This window comes from Erythrolamprus reginae, chromosome 4 (genome assembly GCF_031021105.1).
Source record: "Erythrolamprus reginae isolate rEryReg1 chromosome 4, rEryReg1.hap1, whole genome shotgun sequence".
Classification (NCBI taxonomy): domain Eukaryota; kingdom Metazoa; phylum Chordata; class Lepidosauria; order Squamata; family Dipsadidae; genus Erythrolamprus; species Erythrolamprus reginae.
The window spans coordinates 25854534-25875938 of NC_091953.1; the positions used below are offsets into that span (position 1 = coordinate 25854534).

At 42.9% G+C, this 21405-nt stretch overlaps 1 protein-coding gene across 1 annotated transcript in view; it reads right to left on the bottom strand.

The window, feature by feature from the left end:
• LOC139166403 (vascular endothelial growth factor receptor 1-like) overlaps positions 1–21120 on the bottom strand; it is a 121772-nt gene extending 100652 nt beyond the window's left edge. The window contains 1 exon segment of the mRNA XM_070749871.1: positions 20942–21120. Within this exon segment, the coding sequence (XP_070605972.1) occupies positions 20942–21011 (70 nt within the window). The 5' untranslated portion in view covers positions 21012–21120.
• Positions 21121–21405: the final 285 nt, after the last annotated feature.

Here is a 21405-nt window from a genome sequence, read left to right on the forward strand (position 1 = left end):
TACAACAGCAGCATCAATGAACCAGACATTCTCCTTCTTAATAAATGTTATAGCATCCATAATATAAGCAAGATGCCTATCTGTTTGGGTCTTAAATTTCCATGAGACCTTAAGCCACTCATTTTCCAAAACTTTCTCAACTTGATGTTCCCAGTAGCACATCCAAATTCTTAACAAAGTTTCCAATGATTAATTCTGGAAACTCGGTCAAGATGTTGCTTGCAATCATTATCATTATTCTGAAATATTTCTAGTCCACCCACTGCCCAGAGGATCTTGTGGCCAATCATGGTGAAAACAGACAACCCCCCCCCCTTTCTTCTAGCACTACAATCCAAGGAAACCAGAACAAAAGAAAGCAATTCTTCACTCACAGCATAATTAAACCGTACTTTAATATTCAAAACTGAATGCGATATCAATGTGAAAGTAATATCATAGTATAATGAATGTTAAAAAAAAAAATTGAACCACAAACAATGCTAGCTGAGGGATTCTGGAAGTTGACATCTACTCCTGTTAGAATTGCTAAAGTTGACAAATAAAAGTCATTTGCATTCAAATTTCCCTGCATCGGAAGTAATGATATTTCCACAAGAGAGTTCTTTTCTTGTGATAAGCCTGGATGCCCCATAAGAATAAATAATTTTGAAGGTGATTAACAGATTAAGAAAAGATCCTCACCTTCTCCCAGAGTGCATATTGCTCCCTTCCTTCCAAGTTTTAATGTAATGTTATTATTTATTGTTTTGATGTTTTATATAGGGATTTTTATTAACAACAACAACAACAGAGTTGGAGGGGACCTTGGAGGTCCTCTAGTCCAACCCCCTGCTTAGCCAGGAAACCCTACACCACTTCAGACAGATGGTTATCCAACATCTGCTTAAAAACTTCCAGTGTTGGAGCATTCACAACTTCTGGAGGAAAGCTGTTCCACTGATTAACTTATTGATTGATTGTAATTCACATTGTAACCTTTAGAGAGATGGGCAGTATATAAATTTTAAAAAATTAATGAATAAAACATTTTACCAGCATTGGAAACTTTTGTAGTGGGTGGGACATTATAACTAATTTCTAGCATCCTGGTTTTCTGTAATGAAATGCAGGTCTCTATTTGGATGAAAAATTCACTTTTGTATACATTTATGTTATTTATTTATTTATTTCTCTGTCTGTCTGTCTGTCTGTCTGTCTGTCTGTTTATTCAATTTTTATGCCACCCTTCTCCTTAGACTCAGGGCAGCTTGCAACATGTTAGCAATAGCACTTTTTAAAAACAGAGCCAGCATATTGCCCCCACACTCCGAGTCCTGTTACAAAGGGTACAAGTACCTCCAGCTGCTCTTTAATGGATAGGACAGTGATGGCAAACCTATGGCATGAGTCCCACAGGTGGCACACAGAGCCATACCTGCTATCATGCAAGCCATTGCCCTAGGTCAGCTCCAATGTGCATGTGTGTGCCAACCCTATTTGGACAGGGAGTCCCTGCTCACGGTCACTCATGCCCTTATCACCTCGAGGTTCGACTACTGCAATGCTCTCCAGATGGGGCTACCTCTGAAGAGTGTTCAGAAACTTCAAATTGTGCAAAATGCGGCCGCACGAGCAGTCATGGGTCTTCTGAGATACACCCATGTTTCTCCAACACTCCGCGGCTTGCACTGGCTGATGATTGGTTTCCGGACACAATTCGGAGTACTGGTAATGACCTATAAAGCCCTACATGGCATCGGACCAGATTACTTATGGGACCGCCTTCTGCCGCACAAATCCCAGTGGCCAAGCAGCTCCCACAGAGTTGGCCTTCTCCGGGTCCCATCAACCAGACAAAATCATCTGTCGGGGCCTAGGGAAAGAGCCTTCTCTCTGGCGGCCCCGGCCCTCTGGAATCAGCTCCCTCCAGAGATTCGTACTGCCCCCATCCTCCTCGCCTTTCACAAAAGCCTTAAGACCCATCTATGTCGCCAGGCATGGGGCAACTAGTATATGCCTCCCCCTCTTTCTGACCATTAAATATTATGTGTGGATGCGATTGAGTAAATTGATTGTTTTTTTACTTAATTGGATTTTAGCTTATAGTTTTTAACTATTAGATTTGTATAAGTATTGTTTTTGCATTGTATTTTGTAATAATAATAATAATAATAACAATAACAATAACAACAATAATAATAATAATAATAACAACAACAATAATAATAGGAGGAAGAAAAGAGGAGGAGGAGGAGGAGGAGGAAAAAGAAGAAGAAGGAGAAGGAGAAGAAGAAGATAACAGAACAGAACGAAACAGAACAGAATAGAATAGAATTCTTTATTAGTCAAGTGTGATTGGACACACAAGGAATTTGTCTTTGATGCATATGCTCTCAGTGTACATAAAATAAAATACATTTCTCAAGAATCATGAGTTACAACACGTAATACTAATACTATCCCAAAGTCTATGTGTTTGAAAATCCCAAGTCCCCCAAAACTGCACAATCCCTTTGCACTGATGGTCCAAGAAATCAGGGGTCCCCAAACTTGACAACTTTTAAGACTGGTGAACTTCAACTTTAACCCAATGGAAGCCTTTGGAGCCTGGGGAGGGCAAAACACAGGCCTACTGGGCCCACCAGAAGTTGGGAAACAGGCCATTTCTGGCCTCCAGAGGGCCTCTGAAGGGTGGGGGAACCTGTTTTCGCACTCCCCGGGCATTGAATTATGGGTGTGGGCACTTGCGCATGCGTGATAGTATACACACATACTCTTTCAGCACCCGAGAAAAAAAAGTTTCGCCATCACTGGGATAGGATGTCAATTTTAATGTCACCATTTCCCTTCCCTTGCTAAAATTCCAGCAGTAGACTTTATTAAGCAGGCAAGAAAATGCTCCATAACATGGCACCATGTACAACATTTTCCTAAATGGTCAGTCTTTGCATAAACAAAATAAGATCTCAAAAATAGACCTATTTTGAAGCCATTTCCTTCTGCGTTCCTGCAGTCTTATGTCAAGCAAGCCCTATATATGCCCCTTTGAGCTCCTTAAATGAAAAGTGAGATGCTGTAGGAAGCTGCAGATGACTTTAAAGCGAGTATTCAGAGATGATTACAACAACATGTGCAAAAATATGTGTGGAGCCTGGGAAACAGGGAAACCATTAGGAAGCCTGGACTCTCCCTTGGGTATTAGTGGGAGGGAGGAGAATACATAGACAGACTAACAAGGATCAGATTAAGAAACAGACTATACAAATGACAATAATAATAATAATAATAATAATAATAATAATAATAATAATAATATTGTTATTGTTGTTATTGTTATTGTTATTGTTATTCTTATATTGTTACAGTAATCCCTCATTTTTTGTGGGGATGTGTTCCAAGACCACCCGTGAAAAACGAATTTCCATGAAGTAGAGGAAAGATATTTTTTTAATGTATTTAATGAGTATTTGGACTTTTAAAACCCACCCCTGCAGGGAACACTTACAACAATGCCCAGAGTCCTATGGGAGTTGGGTGGCATAGAAATGTCACACATAAAATAAATAAATAAAAAGAAAGCTACTTCTCAGGGAACTACAAACTGCAATTAAAGAAGAACTACTGGTGTATGTTGTGGTTCCGTCTGAGGCCCCTCCGGGAACGGCTGACCTTCTGTCGGTTTCCAGCTCAGAGGGAGAGGCTGAGGAACAGGAGGTGCAGACAGACGAGGAGGAGGAATCCCAGGCTGAAGAAGAGGGAGGACAGCCAGAGTCCCACCAGGGGGAGCTCTCCCCAGCAAGCAGCCTGGATTCCTTAGAGGAAAGTGCACAAGCCATAATTGATCTGCGACAACGAAGAGCTACTCAGAGACGGAATCAATTGGCTAAATACTTTCAGCATTAAAGTGGCAATAGCTGGGTTTGGGTGTGGTGCTCTTGGGAAAGGCTAAAAGGCAGACCCACCCTTCCTGGCTTGTGGAGTTTTATCTTTGAGAGTCGTGGGACCTGACTGTGAACTTTGGCGTTTTGGAATCCTGGTTTGTGCCTTTGACTATTGAAACCTTGGGGGGGGGGGGTGCCAGCAAGAAGCTTGCTGTATTGTCTGGACATCAGGACCCTGCTGTACCGTATTATATCCTGTCTGTTGGGAAGAACAGGTTTTCCTCTGTGCTTATTTTTTCCAGTTATAAAATACTTTTGGCTTTTACCAGAGTGTCTGGCTGTTTTTTCCAGTTGGTGTTGAGGTCTGGGGGAACCCAGACAGAACAGTGTAATTAGATATCCGGTGTGCAAAAATCTAGACAATTACTAGATGGCAGCCAGCCAGAAGGATCTATCCTTATATCTAGTGGTTGTTGGGGGTTTTGCAGGCAAGATACAGTGATACCTAGTCTTATGAACTTAATTCGTTCCGTGACCAGGTTCGTAAGTAGAAGCAATTTTCCCCATAGGAATCAATGTAAAAGCAAATAATGCGTGCAACCCCATCCCAAAAGTCACTCCTTTTGCCTTGCACCGCTGGGAAACCCCACCTCCGGACTTCCGTTGCCAGCCGAAGCGCCCGTTCTTGCATTGCTGGGATTTCCCTGAGGCGCCCCTTGCTGGGATTCCCTTCATTTTTGCCAGCGCTGCTCTGAATCCCAGCGAGGGGAGGCTCAGGGGAATCCCAGCGCATCAGCCGGCAACAGAAGTCCGGAGGTGGGGCATCCCAGCGGTGGCGGCTCGGGTTCGTAAGGTGAAAATAGTTCGGAAGAAGAGGCAAAAAAATCTTAAACACCGGATTCGTATCATGAAAAGTTCGTATGAAGAGGAGTTCGTAAGATGAGGTATCACTATATTTCATGTCTAGTTATAAATGATTGCATGAAGATTAAGGCAGTCAGCACAAAACAGGCAAAATGTGATGATCACTTTTGAGGGAATGCTTCATTTGACTTTTAATCAAAGAGAATTCCCTCTTGAAGATCTTCACAGCCCTCTTAGCTACCTGCCCAAAAGGCTTGCATTCCCTTAAGTTAAGGCAAGAAAGAAAGCAATTTCACAATGACTGTCTTCACGTTTGCACTATGCCCCTATATGTGGAGATTCTCAATTAAAACAAAACAAATAACATTATGGTTTATTGACAGGAGTTCCCATTAATTTCAGCTCCCCAGCTTACTTATCAACTTTTCCTTGAATATAATGAATATCCAATTAGATTACTGTCATAAATATCCATCTTTTTTAATAAGCTCCTGTCCGTAAACTTAAATAAAACTTTATTTTTTCCTATGAATATACACAGCTCAAAAAAAAATAAAGGGAACATTTAAATAACACAATATAAATCCAATTAAATCAAACCTCTGTGAAATCAAACTGTCCACTTAGGAAGCAACACTGATTGACAATCAATTTCACATGCTGTTGTGCACATTCAACTTTGCACAGAGCAAAGTATTCAATGAGAATATTTCATTCATTCATATCTAGGATGTGTTATTTGAATGTTCCCTTTATTTATTTATTTTGAGCAGTATATTTCGTATGAATTAGCACATACTAAGCAAGATCTTCAAAGGAATGTTTCTGCTATATCACACAAGTGGGTTTTGTACTGAAAAATTGACCAATTTATTTGCATTTATTTATTAGATTTGTATGCTGCCCCTCTCCGAAGACTCGGGGCGGCTCACAACAATAATAAAAACAATATAGTAGTAGAACAAATCTAATATTACCCTATCATTATTTAAAAAACCAAACAACACATTCATGCCAAACATTAAAAAAAGTATTAAAAAAGCCTGGGGGAAAGGTGTCTCAACTCCCCCATGCCTGACGGTATAAGTGAATCTTGAGTAGTTTACGAAAGATGAGGAGGGTGGGGGCAGTTCTAATCTCTGGGGGGAGTTGGTTCCAGAGGGCCGGGGCTGCCACAGAGAAGGCTCTTCCCCTGGGGCCCACCAAATGACATTGTTTAGTCGACGGGACCCGGAGAAGGCCAACTCTGTGGGACCTTATCGGTCGCTGGGATTCGTGTGGTAGCAGGCGGTTCCGGAGGTACTCTAGTCCGGTGCCATGTAGGGCTTTAAAGGTCATGACCAACACTTTGAATTGTGACCGGAAACTGATCGGCAGCCAATGCAATGCAATTAAACTTATATTACCTAATTACGTCATTTGATCATGGTATCCATAATGCATATGCTATCGCTCCCACTCACTATCCCTGTGAGTGATTGTGCTGGGGATTTTGATCTTCCACTACTATAGTACCCCAAACTGTTAATAATGACTTTGATGGAGAGAAAGGATGCTTACCCAGTTTTCACATGCTACAAAACCAAAGTGGCATAAAAAGACAAGAAAGAAAAAAAGAATAGAAGGTGTTCTGTCTGGGTCCCTCCAGCAAACACCAACCCAAAAAGAGAATCCAGACACACTGGTAAAAATCAAAGGCAGTTTATAGAATTCAAAGCAAACACAGGTAACAGAAAATGTCCTTACACACAGGAACACGCTGAAACTTCAAAGATGTTTCACGAAAGCCATGAAGCCAAGATCAGAGACGCCGAGAAGCAAAGCAGGGTCACAGAACTTTCAAGTTGATAATGCTCCACATGGCTTCAAGGGCTTGCCTGCCTTTTAAACCCTGCTGAGGAGAACCACACCCAAACCCAGCTGTTGCCAATTCAGTGATGCCAATACCTTTCTAATTGGTCCCGTCTCTGAGCTGCACATCTCTGTCTCATGTCAATTATAGCCTGTGCTTCCTCATCCAATGAAGCCAGGCTACTGGCTGGGGAGAGCCCCCCCCTGGGGCTCTCAGGCTGCTCCCCCTCATCCTCTTCCTGACGTTCCTCTCCCCCGTCTGCCTGGTCCTCCCCCTCCTGTTCACTGTCCTCCTCCTCCGGGCCTGGATCCAGCAGAGACGCAGCCGGTCCCTGAGGAGCCTCAGGCTGAATCACAACAGAAGGAAGGATGGCTGCCTGAGTGATACTATTCGTTGAAAAAGATGTTGAAATAGTTAATTATTTTTCTCTCTTGTTCCAGAGTGCCAATGAAAGCTAATGAATGTACCGCAAGCTATATATAGGCAGATTTCAAAGGAACACTAGCTTTAAAAAGCTTCATAACAAGAACAATTCAAAGCTGAAGTTGTAACTATGAAAAGTGATGGACTTCCCTTCCAAACAGATGTTCAACAAACCTTCCTTTGGAAAAGGAGAGGCTGGGAGGGAGAGATAAGTGAAAAGATTACAAAGGGACAGAAAAGCACACCCTGTTTGGGTCATTGAAATCAATGGGAAATACAAGAGGAAACATTCCCAAACCTATTAAGATTATAATTCTATCATACTGTAAAATACTGTAGTTTATTTTGCTTTGCTTCCTCAAGAGAGAATCAAATTTCTGTAATAAAGGATAAACAAGTGTTACCATAAATGCATTTCCAAGTCAGAGAGCTTTGACCCATGAAGCTTTAGATTATATACTGACCTCTCGCATCCTGGACCTAAACTGTTTCAACTCCTACCTTCAAAACAACGCTATAGAGGGCTGCACACCAAGACAACTAGACACAAAAACAGTTTTTCCCCGAAAGCCATCACTCTGCTAAACAAAAAATTCCCAGTCAAACTATTCACTAATGCTGCATTACTATTATTATTAGTCTTGTCATCGTTGCTATCACCCATCTTCTCCCATTTATCTATCTATCTATCTATCTATCTATCTATCTATCTATCTATCTATCTATCTACCTACCTACCTACCTACCTACCTACTTACTTACTCACTTACTCACTCACTTACTTACTTACTTACTTACTTACTTACTTACTTACTTACTTACTTATTAGATTTGTATGCTGCCCCTCTCCGTAGACTCGGGGCAGCTAACAACAATAGTGAAACAATATGAACAAATCTAATATTTAAGTTAATTTTAAAAAACCTTATTTAAGAAACCAATCATACACACAGACATACCATGCATAATTTTTATAAGCCTAGGGGGAGGGGATATCTCAATTCCCCCATGCCTGAGGACAGAGGTGGGTTTTAAGGAGCTTAGGAAAGGCAAGGAGGGTGGGGGCAACTCTGATCTCTGGGGGGAGTTGGTTCCAGAGGCTCGGGGCTGCCACAGAGAAGGCTCTTCCCCTGGGTCCTGCCAGATGGCATTGTTTAGTTGACGGGACCCGGAGAAAGCCAACTCTGTGGGACCTAACTTGTTGCTGGGGTTCGTGCGGCAGAAGGCGGTCCCGGAGATATTCTGGTGCGATGCCATGAAGGGCTTCATAGGTCATAACCAACACTTTGAATTGTGACCGGAAACTGATCAGCTACCAATGCAGATTGCGGAGTGTTGGTGTGACATGGGTATACTTAGGGAAGCTGACTGTATGACTGTAACTTGTTACTTGTATCCTTACAATTTATATTACAGTGATCCCCCGCTCGTTGCAAGGGTTCCGTTCCAGGACCCCCCGCAACGAGCGGGTTTTTGCGAAGTAGCGCTGCGGAAGTAAAAACACCATCTGCGCATGTGCAGATGGTGTTTTTACTTCCGCAGCGCTAGCGAGGAGCCGAAGATTGGGGGAGGCGCGGGTGTTTTAAAACATCCCGCCGACATGGGGGGCTCGCTAGCACCCCCCTAACCCGGGTTGGGGGTTCGGGGGGTGCTAGCGAGCCCCCCATGTCGGCGGGGACGTTTTAAAACACCCGCGCGACTTTCCAATGAGTCCCGAAGACAAACGCGTTGTCTTCGGGACTCATTGGAAAGTCGCGCGGGTGTTTTAAAACGTCCCCGCCGACATGGGGGGCTCGCTAGCACACCCCCAAACCCGGGTTGGGGGTTCGGGGGTGTGCTAGCGAGCCCCCCATGTCGGTGGGGGACGTTTTAAAACACCCGCGCGACTTTCCAATGAGTCCCGAAGACAAACGCGGAAGTTTGATGTTTGTCTTCGGGACTGATTGGAAAGTCGCGCGGGTGTTTTAAAACGTCGCCGCCGGCATGGGGGGCTTCCTAGCAGCCCCCCAAACCCGGGTTGGGGGTCCGGGGGGTGCTGGCAAGCCCCCCATGCCGGTGGCGACATTTTAAAACAGCCGCGCCGCCCCCAATCTTCGGCTCCTCGCTAGCGGGCAGGCAGGCGGCTCCTCGCTAGCGGGCAGGCAGGCGGCTCCTCGCTAGCGGGCAGGCAGGCGAGAGCTAGCGCCAGCGAACGGCTTGTCCGCGCTCGCTCTCGCCGCTTTGGAGCTGAGTCCTGAAGCGAATTCGCTTCAGGACTCAGCTCCAAAGCGGCGAGAGCTAGCGCCAGCGAACGGATTGTCCGCACTCGCTCTCGCCGCTTTGGAGCTGAGTCCTGAAGCGAATTCGCTTCAGGACTCAGCTCCAAAGCGGCGAGAATGAACGGTGTGGGCGGGCGAAGGGCGGGCGGCAGCAAGGAGTTTGCGTGGGCGGTGGGGAAACTCCTTGCTGATGCCCGCTGCTCGCCCTCCCGCCAGCAAGAGGGTGAAGACCCAGGGAAGCCGCCCAGCAGCTGATCTGCCGGGCACCATCTACGCATGCGTGCCCATAGAAAAAAGGGCACGCATGCGCAGATGGTGTTTTGACTTCCGGGTTGAAAAATCGCGAATTACCCTGTTCGCAATGGTCGGGGACGTAATAACCGGGGGATCACTGTAATATTGTTTCCTGATTGCTTATTTGTATCCTATGACAATCATTAAGTGTTGTACCTCATGATTCTTGACAAATGTATCATTTCTTTTATATGCACTGAGAGCATATGTACCAATGACAAATTACTTGTGTGTCCAATCACAATTGACCAATAAAGAATTCTATTCTATTCTATTCTACTTTACTCTACTCTATTCTTAGTAACAAATTATAATGATTCTTTCAGGAGAAAAGAGGGTAAAAAAAAAAAATCTCACTCATACACTCCTCATGGTTTCTACCCTCTTTGCCAAGCATTTTAGCCACTCTGACAAAAGATCTATTGTCCTATATCACTCCCATTTCCTTTCCTTTTTGTATTTTAAGGACCAAGAAACCAAGCATTACACCCAGGGGACAAATGCTTGAATCCTACTTGCTTCCTTTGCTCTCTCAGTTTCTGTGGAAAGAGGTTCATCAATTCAAGGAATGCCCATAAAAGTATAAAGAAAATTTGATGCAGAAGATATACAGGAAACGTGTATTTTCCCAAGTATGAATTGGTTTTTATTTCCTTTGCTATGTTCACACATTTTACATCCTTGTATGCTATCATGGAACAATCAAGTCGTGATAATAGCAATTTCTTTGTTTCTTGGCTTTATAACAGGAGTCTCCAACCTTGGCACCTTAAAGACATTTGGTGGCTGAAGAATTCCAGAAGTTAAAGTCCAAAAGTCTTAAAGTTGCCAAGGTTGGAGAACCCCTGCTCGATAAAGCTGCCTTCATCTCCTCCATTTGAGCCCACCTTAGGGAGGCAACTTAAAATTGACAAAGTACTGAGTATGTTTGATTTAGGGTTGGTGTATTATTTTGCTGGAGTTCTCCAAGTTTGGAGAACTCAAACCTGTACAACTAATTTGTATTGTTAAAATCAATACAGTAATACAAACAGAACAGGCTCAATGTATATAAGCTTTGCCTTAGATGTGATGTCAGTTAGTTGATAAGTGGCGTGTGTTCAGTGGTGAAATTCAAAATTTTTCCCTACTGGTTCTGTGGGTGTGGCTTGGTGAGCATGGCAGGGGAAGGGGCAGTGCAAAATCCCCATTGCCTCTGCCCTCCTGGAGGAAGGATATTGCAAAATCAGCTTCAACCGCAACAACACAAGAGCACGCAACAGATTCAAATTTAATATCAACCGCTGCAAACTTGACTGTAAAAAATATGACTTCAGCAACCGAGTTGTCGAAGCGTGGAACTCATTACCTGACTCAGTAGTGTCAGCCCCTAACCCCCAACATTTTTCCCTTAGACTATCCACGATTGACCTCTCCAGGTTCCTTAGAGGTCAGTAAGGGGCGTGCATAAGTGCACCAGTGTGCCTTCCGTCCCCTGTCCAATTGTCTCTCCTTATCTCATTTATCTTTTCTTCCTTTCAAATATGTTCACCTATACTTTTATATCTTTTCTTCTATTCTTTTCTTTATTTATATTACTACATATCTATTCTCTTCAATGTGTATTATGTATTGGAATAAATAAATAAATAAACAAACAAACAAACAAACAAATAAATAAATAAATAAATAAATAAATAAATAAATCCATTCCCACCCCACTCTGGGGCTAGCCAGAGGTGGTGTTTGCCAATTCTCCAAACTACTCAACATTTCCACCACTGGTTCTCCAGAACCTGTCAGGACCTGCTGAATTTTACCCCTGGTTGTGTGCCTAAAAGGTATTTTGGATGTTTTATTATAACTGGAATGGATGGACCTCCCTTGTAGTCGCCAGGAACCTTCAGCAGACCATTTCTCTCTCATTATGTTTCTGAGTTCATTTTCATATCCATTAGCTTTCCAACATCCCAGGTGTTGATCCAGCTTCTCTCAAGACTTCCAACAAGGTGAAGAATAGTAGGAGCTCTATTTAGGAAGGAGGCAGGGGTGTTTCCTGCACTATTTCCTCTTTAATCTATTTGGTATATATGCATTTCAGCTTCATCTTATTTCTTTCTTTCTTTATTCATTATTTTATTTTATTTTATTTTATTTTATTTTATTTTATTTTATTTTATTTTATTTTATTTTATTTATTTTATTTTATTTTATTTTATTTTATTTTATTTTATTTTATTTTTATTTTATTTTATTTATTTTATTTTATTTTATTTTATTTTATTTTATTTTATTTTATTTTATTTTATTTTATTTTATTTATTATTTTATTTTATTTTATTTTATTTTATTTTATTTTATTTTATTTATTTTTTATTTTATTTTATTTTATTTTTATTTTATTTTATTATTTTATTTGTTTGCTTATTGATTTGATTTGATTTGATTTGATTTGATTTGATTTGATTTGAATGCCGCCCCTTTCCGGAGACTCGGAGCGGCTCACAACAGCAGAACAGTACAAAATCCAATAATTAAAAACAATTTAAAAAACCCCTTAATATAAAAAAGCAATCATACATCTCATATAAACCATACATAAAGCAGAAACAGTCCAGGGGAATCAATTTCCCCCATGCCTGACGACAGAGGTGGGTTTTAAGGAGTTTGCGAAAGGCAAGGAGGGTGGGGGCAATCCTAATCTCCAGGGGGGAGTTGATTCCAGAGGGTCAGGGCTGCCACAGAGAAGGTTTCTTCTCCTGGGTCCCGCCAGATGACATTGTTTTGTCAACGGGGACCCAGAGAAGGCCAACTCTGTGGGGACCTGATCGGTCGCTGGGCTTCGTGCGGCAAAAGGCAGTCTCAGAGATATTCTGGTCCGATGCCATATTATTGTTGTGTCCAGAAAGTAATTAAGGAGGTTTCAGGGGACTTTTGATGTTTATTTGCCAATTTGCTTATATCTGTTACTTGCAATCACCCCCATCCCATGATGTTACAGACATAAAATCATTTTCTCACCATTCTAGTGACATGGAAGGAAAGTTAGATATCAGGGCCTAAAGAAGCCCGAGAAAAGTCCTGAGGCCTGAGACTTTTAAATTATTACCGCAATGCCCATTTCACTGCAGTGTCTGAAGATATAGAGCAAGAAAGGCAGAAACAACACCGTATTCCCCCAAATGAACTGGGCACTTTCTAAATAAACAAAGAAGCCTCAAATTATTACTGTACCATAAAAAGTAAATCATCAGTTGTTGCTACACCCCATGTATATGTTATGCTACACCCCATGTATAGGTTATTTTCAAGCATTGCCAAAGGATGTTGCTGTTGTATTGGAAAACATCTTTGGCTGTCACCTTTATTTTTCCATCTCTACTTCTGCACTTCTTTTTGCCTTGAACAAAGTCCATTATGCCTGGAACTCTTTCTTAGAGTAGAAGATGACATGAACATCCTTCTTGTCCATTCAACTCTCCTGTTCTGTGCTGCCTTGAGCACAACTGTATATTCTTTGTGTTGAGTTAAAACCAAGCTTAAGGATGTAGTTGGTTCAAGGACTTCCGCATTCAATGGAAATTATCTTTGAGTGGAACTGTATAGAATTGTGCTATAATTTAATGAAACTGAACTGGATGTTATTCTTTCCCAGTTTTTCTTCTTCATTCTCCTAAACTTCACTGTGTTCAACTGAAAGTATCTTGCGACAGACACACTATTTTAGAAGCAGAGAGTTAGCAGGAGCTCTTGACAGCATTGGGTCCAACCTCCTTCTCAAGAACACGAATCCAGATTAAAGCAATCTTGAAAACTGTCAATCCAGTTTCGGTGGGGAAATTTTTAGCAAAGGAAAGCTTGGTAATTGCTTCTACTGTCAAACAGCTTCCATCATTAGGACATTCTTTTTAACATTCCACAAGAATCCCCTCTGGTTGATCCTCTCTAAAATAGTGTTTCCCAACCTTGGCAACTTGAAGATATCTGGAAGTTTTGTTCCAAGGATCTACTACTCTTTCCGTAAAATAATATTTTTCTCATGTTGCTTTTGATCTTTCCCCCCCAACTAACTTCAGATTGTGTCCCCTTGTTCTTGTGTTCAGTGTTTTTAATAGGAAAGTGAACACAAGAACAAGGGGACACAATCTGAAGTTAGTTGGGGGGAAAGATCAAAAAGCAACATGAGAAAAATATTATTTTACTGAAAGAGTAGTAGATCCTTGGAACAAACTTCCAGCAGACATGGTTGGTAAATCCACAGTAACTGAATTTAAACATGCCTTGGATAAACATAGATCCATCCTAAAGATAAAATACAGGAAATAGTATAAGGGCAGACTAGATGGACCATGAGGCCTTTTTCTGCCATCAGTCCTTCTATGTTTCTATGTTTCTAACAGATGGGATTGTTTGTTGAAAGAAAATGCAGATGTTGTGCAGGACGTCCTGCATAAACCACGCCCACAGTGTGGTAGTAAAAATTTTGGTAACCCTTCACTGGTTACAACACATAAACCAGTCCTTGAAGTTGCAGCCATCACGGTATCCCCACAATCACATGATTAAGTTACAGGCACTTGGCAATAAATGGTTGCATCCTCCTCTGGTCACATGAGGGTCATTTGCAACTTCAGAAGTTGCTTCCAACAAGTCAATGGGGAAAGTGGGAGGAGTCGTAAATTGGGCTGATGTGACATTACACTCAACATTTCATGGAGATTCGCTGAATGGCCACAAAGGGAACTAAGCCACTGATGTTGTAAATCAGTCACAATCATCTGGCATTTCACTGTATGGAGTTGCTATTCCCAATTGCAGCCAGTAAGTGAAGACTACTTTCTATTTTGTAAAATAAATGATTCTTTGTATTAATGGTTTCCTGATGTTACTTTCATTGATAGATATTATGTATTAAAAGCAGGCATGCTTATTCCAAAGTTCTCATCTAGTCTTAACTTTTGCTCAATTTTTTTAAAAAATAGCAATTAAAATTAAAGGAAGAGGTGGCAAAAATAACCTTTTGCACAAAGATGTTTTAAAGGGCAGTAGGTGCCCTGCCTGAAATTTAAGACGCTAAGGTGTTATATTTTGACTTTAACTATCATCACCTGTCTCACTTACTGAAAAGTTTCTGATTTGGAAGCTTGGATGTGCTATACATTTGTTGTATTCAGAGAATGTCTGAGAAGTTGATCCACAAAACACCAGAATGTAGTTCATCAGTAAAACAGGATAATAGCTCTAATACAGATTTACTCAAAAATAAATAACAATGTACCCGATGAGACTTATTTGAATGGGGTTGCTGCCTAAGGATAACTTTCAGTGGCAAACCAGAATGACAAATAAACTTTAGGAATGTTAGTATGAAAAAGGCAAAGGGCAACTAAGGCTCCCAGACATGTTTATTCTTTATGAGTTTGTTACAGGAATTGCCATAAAAATGACAAGTACTAATAAATCTTGCCAATTATTTTGGAAGGAAAGATCTAAACCTAACTTGCCTATTTCATTCAATGCTGTAATATTTTTCTTTGGCTAGGTCATTCCCCCAAATGCAGTATATGTTACTTATTACACACACAAATCTCCACCGTAGAGTTATCATTTTCCCATCTAATACTTTTTTTCAGTTTGGTATCAATTATATATTTTCAGTTCTGCTTTAATGAACTTAAGACTTAAATTAATGACTCTATACTTGACTATGGATTTTGTCAACTTTCACACACACTTCTTTGTGTGTGATCTGTACAATAAATTACTATGATCTGCTTCTTTTAGGGAAAGAAATCACTTAGCACAATGCTGACCCAAAATTAGATTTGGATATTTCTCTTAAAGGGCTGCTAGATCTTGTTTTAAAATATAAAACAGTAGGCTGACCATAGAGCATTTTCAACCCCAGGTGTTTCTCCACCAGTAGCATTTTTCAAAGGATTACATATCCCTGAGAAGTGATATATAATTTTTATGTCCAGTACTAATTGGAAATGAACATTTTAATATTCAGAACCCATTATCACCAAAGTAGACTTAAATGTCTTTAAGCAACACTGTCAAAAAATAAGTTTCGTTATAGGAACATAGAAACATAGAAGACTGGCGGCAGAAAAAGACCTCATGGTCCATCTAGTCTGCACTTATACTATTTCCTGTATTTTATCTTAGGATGGATAGATGTTTATCCCAGGCATGTTTAAATTCAGTTACTGTGGATTTATCTACCACGTCTTCTGGAAGTTTGTTTTAAGGATCTACTACTCTTTCAGTAAAATAATATTTTATCATGTTGCTTTTGATCTTTCCCCCAACTAACTTCAGATTGTGCCCCCTTGTTCTTGTGTTCACTTTCCTATTAAAAACACTTCCCTCCTGAACATTATTTAACCCTTTAACATATTTAAATGTTTCGATCATGTCCCCCCCTTTTCCTTCTATCAAGCTATTTTTACTGTACAGACACTATGAAATGTTGGCAGACTTTAAAAGTGATTATACTTAACTCAATCTTGAAATATTTCTTCAGAAATAAACCCCTGTTGTTCCATTCACATATCGCACAAAGGCAAAAACTTGGTTTTGATTTAGTGTGTCAGGTGGAACCATCTGCCTATGGCTTATCCAATGAATCATTGCATAATTAAGCCAACCATGAGATGTTAATTAGTTTCCAAAGAATACTAGTGCGTTGAATTCTAGTGCATTTTTCCCCCAGCCAAGGTTATATTTGGAATGGAGTTATTTAATGGAATAAAACAACTAAGAACACTGAATGGAACACAGGACTGGGGTTAGGGCAGCAACAGTTACTTTAGTCCAGAGGTTTCAAACTTGGCAGCTTTAAGACTTTAAGAGCATAGCTGGCTGGAGAATTCTGGGAGTTGAAGTCCACAAGTTTTTAAATTGCCAAGTTTGGGGACCCCTGCTCTAGTCATACATTAAGCAATGAGATGTTTAAGAGTCCTGCACGGTTAAGCCAAAGGCACATCAGATCTGCAGCATGTGACCAACCATGGCTAACCAAACTCATTCATGGAGCACTTTAGAACAGTGAGTGGAGTCTCAGAGGTCTTCTTTCTTTCTTTCTTTCTTTCTTTCTTTCTTTCTTTCTTTCTTTCTTTCCTTCCTTTTTTCCTTCTTTCTTTCCTTCCTCCTTCTTTCTTTTTTCCTTCCTTCCTTCCTCTTTCTTTTTTCTTTCCTTCCTTCCTCCTCCTTCCTTCTTTCTTTCTTTCTTTCCTTCCCCTTTCTTTCTTTTTTATTTCCTTCCCTCCTCCTCCTTCTTTCTTTCTTTCTTTCCTTCCTTCCTATCTTTCTTTCTTTTTGTTTCCCAATAGCCACTTATTAAGGTTTGCCAGTGGTCTTCAAACTCTATGCTGGATGGAGAATTCTGGGAGTTGAAGTTCACAAGCTTTAAAGTTGCCAAGTTTTGGGGATCCCTAGGTTTCCTCAAGTTTTCCTCCCTAAGGCCTGAAAGCCCCTCCTGCTTCAGACCTTAGCCCCATTCTCCCCTTTCCAAAGCATCTCCTCACCTGGCCTTCACAGCTTTCACAAGACAGTATAAAACTGTTCTTCCTTCTCATTGCTCCGAAATCTCCCAGCATTTTCTTAGGCACTGCGGGGAATCCCCTTTGCTCACTTCTCCAACTACTTCTTGGGGGTCCTAAGGGTTCTTACTTCTCCAATTAGGTTCTCTTGCAGGGTCCTCAGCCAGCCCTGCTATTGGTGTACCTACTCCCTCCCTAAGGGTGACACATTTCTCCCCAAGGAAGACATTTCTCCAATACGAGGAGCGCGCAATTCACAATGGATTCTCTCTCTCTCTCTCCCTCTCCCTCTCCCTCTCTCTCCCCCCCCCTCTCTCTCTCTGCCTCTCTCTCTCTCTCTCTCCATAAGAACATAAGAAGAGCTATGCTGAATCAGGCCAAAGCCCATCGAGTCCAGCATTCTGTGTCATACAGTGTCCCACCAATTGTCCATGGGGATCTTGAGCAGAAAGAGAAGGCAAAACCCTCCCTTTCCCCTGACCCCCAACAAATGGTATTCAAGGGAATGCTGCCTGCCTCAACCAACATAGAGGCGGCACATGGACATCCGTTTCAATAACCACTGATACACCTGGCATCCATGAATCTGTCTAATCCTGCCTTGAAGCTGTCCAGGCTGACAGCTGTCACAACATCTTCTGGAAGTGAATTCCATAAAACAACAACCCACTGGGTGAAGAAATATTTCCCTTGATTTGTCCTCACTTTCTTACCTATGAGCTTTAGGGAGTGATACATTGTGTGATAAAAGAATTTTTCTCTATCCACCTTTTCTAACCCATGCATGATTTCATACACTACGATCAAGTCACCCCTCTCTCCTCTCTTCCATCCCCTAGCGCGTGGTCCCAGCAGGTGTCTCTCTCTCTCTCTCTCTCTCTCTCTCTCTCTCTCTCTCTCTCTCTCTCTCTCTCTCTCCTCTCGTCGCCAGCAGAACTGTAGTGAACTCCGGTCCCTTTCCAAGTCCTATCTTTTTCTAGGCTTCAGCGCACTGATGAGTTGCGCCTTTGTCCCCCATCCTTCTCCGGAGCACCCACGCACCGCCCCTCCCTTGCAAAGTATTTGAAGCACACACACACACACACACACACACCGCACACACACACACACGCAAAAACCCAACTCTCCCCACACTCCAATGGATTGCCGAGTAAATCCCGCCTGTCCGGACCATTTTAGCAACTCCCATTCCCGGAGGTTGGCTGAGTGCGTCTTGTGGTTGCCCGGTGGGCAGTCGAAGCTGATAACTCACTGCATCCTCTTTCTTTCCAAAGAAAAACTCGGCTTCTTCCCAAGACTTTCTGCCGATTTTTACAAAAAAAAAAAACCTCCCCCAAGAGCCGCTTGGGTTCCCAGCCCAGAGGGATCACCAAAGATTAGCTGTTAGCAGCTCAATGTGGACCCCATCTTGGTTTGTTTGACTAAGCCACGACGACTAGGGTTTGGGTTTGGGTTTTTTTGCATCACACTAAACCACGAGAACCACTTTTTGCACCATGCAAAAACTTTATGCCCCCCTGGGAAACCAGGCGTACAAAGTTATCTGATTTTGTTTTTCCCTATCGCGCCAAACCGAGGCGTCCGTCCTCCATCACCTGTCGCGGTAGGTAACAACCCCCCCAAAAACCCGGACGCTTTTCGTAGGAACCTGTTCTGATCTGTATTCAACAATTCGCATAGACAGACATGCTGCCTTTCACTTGTCTGAGCGAAAATACCAAAAGCATCCTGAAATAATAATAATAATACTAATAACAACAACAGTAATAACAATAACAACAACAATAATAATAATAATAACAACAACAACAACAATAATAATAACAACGTCAACAATAGTAGCAATAATAATAATGATAATAATAATAATAATAATAATAATAATAATAATAATAATAATAATAGGAGAAGGAGGAAGAGGAAGAGGAGGAGGAGGAGGAGAGGAGGAAGAGGAAGAGGAAGAAGAAGAAGAAGAAGAAGAAGAAGAAGAAGAAGAAGAAGAAGAAGAAGAAGAAGAAGAAGAAGAAGAAGATAACAGAACAGAATGAAATGGAATGGAACATAACAGAATAGAATAGAATTCTTTATTGGCCAAGTGTGATTGGACACCCAAGTAATTTGTCTTTGAAGCATATGCTCTCGATGTACATAAAATAAAAAATACATTTGTCCAGAATCATGAGTTACAACACTTTAATACTAATACTATCCTAAAGTCTGTGTTTAGAAATCCCAAGCCCCCCAAACTGCACAATAACTTCGCCTTTATGGTCCAAGAAAACAGGGGTCCCCAAACTTGACAACTTTTAGGACTCCCGAGTATTTTCCAGGGAGAATACTAGGACAAGCCTTAAAAGTTGCCAAGTTTGAAGACGTCTGGTCCAGGTCGTTCAGAGCGCAACCTCGTCCCGGTGTGTGTGTGCCCACTTTAAGCCGGGAGAAAAAGCAAGGATCGATTCAACGAAATAGCAAGGGAGGACCAGCCCATTTGTAAGTCTCCGCTATGCCGCGGGCCAGCGGTTCCAGCTGTTCATCTTAAACCTCCGGCGCGCTCCATCTCGCCCGCAGGGTGCCTTGCGCGGAAAAGCCAGAGGTCCCAGAGGCGAGATCCTCCGGGAGCCTTTAGGATCGGATTCTCCCGCGCGCGTCCCACCACACTCTGGGTGGAAGCAAACCCGTCCACTGGTGGCCAAGCCCAAAGCCTGTGCGCTCGCGTGGTCGCGGGGGAAACTCGCCCCAGTCCAAGCGCAAAGACTACAGCAACCGCCGCGGATGTCAAAACTGCACTCGCACAGCCACGGGAGGTTTTGGTGGCGCAGTGGTTAGAGTACACAACCGCAAACTACTTCTGCCGACCATCGGCTGCCAGCAAGTTTGGCAACACTTGTTTGGGAACGAATAAAATCTGACACACAGTTGGTGCTCGAAAGGGACAATTGACTTTTACAATGTCATTTTCCTCCCAGCCGCCACCAATGAAGTCTTTTTGTAGCGCACAGCTTGCACGGCTCTTTGTCACTGCCCTGTGTTCAGAAAACTTAAATTTTTCGTCACCGCCTTCCTTTCTTCTATGAGCCGCGGTGGCACAGTGATTAGAGTGCGATACTGCAGGCTACTTCTGCTGCCTGCCGGCTGCTTGCAATTTGGCAGTTCAAATCTCACCAGGCTCAAGGTTGACTCAGCCTCCCATCCTTCCGAGGGGGCCAAAATAAGGAGGACGCAGGTCCTCAATTATGCTGACTCTCTATAAACCGCTTAGAGAGGAATGTAAAGCACTGTGAAGCGGTATATAAGTCTAAATGCTAATGCTATATAAGTCTATATAGTATGATAAGTCTAAATGCTAATGCTAAATGCCAGCGCTAATGGCTAAATCATGAGGCTCAGAAGTTCTGTTTCTCCCTCCCTCCTTCTTTCTTTCCCCCTCTTCCGCTCCCTCTCTCCCTCCCTCCCTTTCTCTCTCTCTTCCTCTTCCTCTCCCTCTCTCTCTCTATTTCTCTCTCCCTCCCTCTCCCTTCATCTCTCTCTCCCCCTTCCTCCCTCCCTCTCTCTTTCTCTCCCTCCCTCTCCCTTCCTCCCTCTCTCTCTCCCTCCCTCCTTCTACCTCCCCCTCTCTCTCTCCCTCTTCTTACTTCTCTTTATCTCTTCCTCCCTCCCCCTCTCTCCCTCCCTTTCTCTCTTTCTCCCCCCCCCCTCTCTCCCTCTCTCCCTCCCTCCCCCCTCTCTCTCACCACTTCCCGGTCCCGCCCTGGAACCATTCTAAGTCCTGATCCGAGTCGGGAAAGCGTCGGAACCGGGTCCAGTGGAAGCGGAGGACGGGAGGGGAGGCTGATTTGGGTAGGGGGGTTGACTGGCACTTACCTGCTAGAAGAAGAAGGCAGAAACCCAGCAGCCTGCCCAGCACGGCTCCGGGGAGACCCCAGCTCAACATGCCGCCTTCAACGCCGCCGCGAAGGGAGAGGAAGAGAGAGCGAGAGTAAAGACGCCCGGCTCTGCCCGAGATCCGCTTCGCCTGTCGAGTCCAAGTGCGGAAGGCTCTTTCTACTCTCGCTGGCTAGGTCCTCAAGCGTTTGCCGGGCTCCGCAGGCAGCTGGGGGAGATCCACACCTCGCGGCAGTATCCGAAGGGTGCTGAGCTCACCGGGCTGAGCGCCTTTATAACTTCCCAGCCCCGCATCCTCCTTTCCATCACGCCCCCCCCCCCTCACGTCACTCGGTCTGTTTCTCTCTCCCCCCCCCCCCTCTTTCCCTCTTCCCATTTCCAGCGATGCTTCCTGGCGGGGCCGAAAGAAAGCGAATGCTCTCTCGGGCACGTTTCCATCTGGG